The sequence below is a fragment of the Neopelma chrysocephalum genome, unplaced genomic scaffold, assembly GCF_003984885.1.
Source record: "Neopelma chrysocephalum unplaced genomic scaffold, ASM398488v2 Primary Assembly neopelma1_97368, whole genome shotgun sequence".
Taxonomy (NCBI): Eukaryota; Metazoa; Chordata; class Aves; order Passeriformes; family Pipridae; genus Neopelma; species Neopelma chrysocephalum.
This window is the reverse complement of record NW_020926009.1, coordinates 1-2,278: the sequence shown is the minus strand read 5'-3', so window position 1 is coordinate 2,278 and position 2,278 is coordinate 1. Positions and strand designations below refer to the sequence as shown.

General features: G+C 48.6%; 1 protein-coding gene across 1 annotated transcript; it reads right to left on the bottom strand.

The window, feature by feature from the left end:
• Positions 1–996: 996 nt before the first annotated feature.
• On the bottom strand, positions 997–2,272 carry LOC113961635 (inositol 1,4,5-trisphosphate receptor-interacting protein-like 1; the record flags this gene model as incomplete). The annotated part of the gene is made up of 1 exon (XM_027672055.1): positions 997–2,272. A coding segment is annotated over one exon (1,182 nt), but the record flags the coding sequence as incomplete, so codon positions are not given.
• Positions 2,273–2,278: the final 6 nt, after the last annotated feature.

Genomic DNA, 2,278 nt, shown 5'->3' with positions numbered 1-2,278 from the left:
TTGGAACCAGATGAATTTGAAGGTCCCTTCCAGCCCAAGGCATTCTGTGATTCGATGAGCAGAGGGGCCGGGTGGCAGGAGGCCTAATTTGGGATGAGAAGCCATTCAGCACTCTCAGTTTGGTCGAGCTCAATGCAACTGTTCACAAGCACAGACTCACAACTGGTGTGATTTACCAAGACTCTAGGCGTGGTTGAGTTCCATACAAACTCGCACAATGCAGATTCTAGAATAGCACTCTTTATTGAAGCCAAGGGGAAAGCAGTTTCTGGATTGCCAGTCCTAAATGCAGTGACTACAGGGCATTACTATGTGTCGGGACAGATCTATTGGTGCTATATTTGTAAAAAATTAATATTTTATCAAATGAATTAACTATAGTCTTTATTATATATATTTATCAAAAAATTTTAAAACTTCTATATTTATATATAAAAACATTAAGATCAGCTCCAACAGAGTCTGGGGAAGACAGTCTTGGTAAAGGCTGACCTGAAGGTGTCCCTTAAGGGGACAGGGGGAAACACTTGTAAAGATTTATTAATGCTATACTAATATATTAAAATATTATAATATTAGGTTTAATATAAATATATGCTATAATAAATATCAAGAGATATATGAAATATTAATTAAAAATATAGGTAATAAATAAAATATTCTAAAGTAGATATTAAAAAAATTTCAGGTCAGGTCCCACACAGTGTGTGCAATGCTGACCTACTGATGTCCCTTCAGGGAACAAGGAGAGACACAGTTTAGGAATATTAGCGATGGCTCTCACTTGATCCCTGAGCAGCCGGAGCTGCCAGAAAGAATTCCTGGGCCCATCTGAAATGGTCACAATGACTGTGAGAGTGGGAGGGGCAAGGAGGATGGAAGTCATCTTTGTAGCCCCCCTGGCCATCACTGGATGCTGTGCTGGGCGGACTGCTGAGAGGGGAATGCGGATGGCAGAGTGTTGCTGCACAGGGTTTTCTCTTCCCTCTCTCTGTCCCACATGCTCCTCTCTTTTTGCCTGCAGTAGGAGGTGCTTGTCTTTGATCAGCTGTGAGCCCCACAAGCACAGCTGTGTGCAGGAAGACTTCTTTCAATGGCCATCGTTCAGCATTCTTGAGAGCCGAAGTCCCAGTTCATCGCACTCGCACATTGCCTGCGTGTGGGCGTCCGGATCCTGCGCCAGGCGATGGAAGAGGTTGGGTGGCTCGGCGGTTTTGACATCTGGGGGCAAGAGAATCTCTCGAGGAAATGTCTGGTTGCCCACAACAAAGTGGTCAAGGCGTTTCTCCTCCAGGGAGCCGCGCAGGTACTGTATGGTATCGTCCAGCCGCTGCAGGAAATGCGTCATGCGCCAGCCTGACAGAGGTATGGTGTTCAGGAGGTGCATCACAATGGTCTTCATCGTATAGGTGGAGAAGTCTATGCCCACCAGAGCACGGGCCACAAGCTGCAAGCATTTGAGGTGCCAGCTGTTAGGTGGAGCCTCCCTGGCAATGTACCTGAAGAACTTCATCTCTGCCACAGCGTAGGTCTCAGGCCACATTGTGCTTGGGGTGAAGAGGGCCTCTGTAGGCTGGCTGCTCACATAGATGTCTGAATTACCTTCTTGCACCCCAAAGAGCAGCTCAACTGTCAGGCTCTGTCTGCCTCTGGTCACCTTGAATTTGCAGCAGCGGCTGGAGGGCAGCAGCACTAATTGCCAACTGTGTGACAGAGGCAAAGCCGGCCAAGTCGCTCTCACCAACTGGTAGAACCAGCGGGCAGTTTTATCCACATCGAGGTAGGAGCCAGTGCAGAGGGTGTTTCGGAAGTTGGGCTCCTCATTTCTCCTCTGCTCTTCCTCTGGGTGGTGGAGGGAGCACAGCACGTTCTCGTCCTGCTGCTCCCTCGGGCAGGTGCACACCGGCTCCACGCGGACGCAGAAGTTCCTCCCTGGCAACTGCCCTGAGGTGTCCATCTCCAGATGGAAGGTGTACCCCAGGGGAGGTTTGAGAGGTACAAGGACACAGTACACAACATCCTCTTCCCGGGGACTCCAGCCTTCAAAGGCACTGCCCACCCCGATGGCTCGTTGTGGCACTGGGTATGAACTGTCTGACAAGATTGCTCCAATGATAATCACAAAGTTGTCCATCAGGAAAGTTGTCATCTCGCTGCCTTCCTTCAGGTCCTGAACAGGCCACTGTATATGCTCCTCTAAAAGCCATCTCAGGTTGTTGTCAATAACATCCTCTTCTTCTTCTACTTCATTTGCAAGATCGTCGTCTTCTCCTTCATT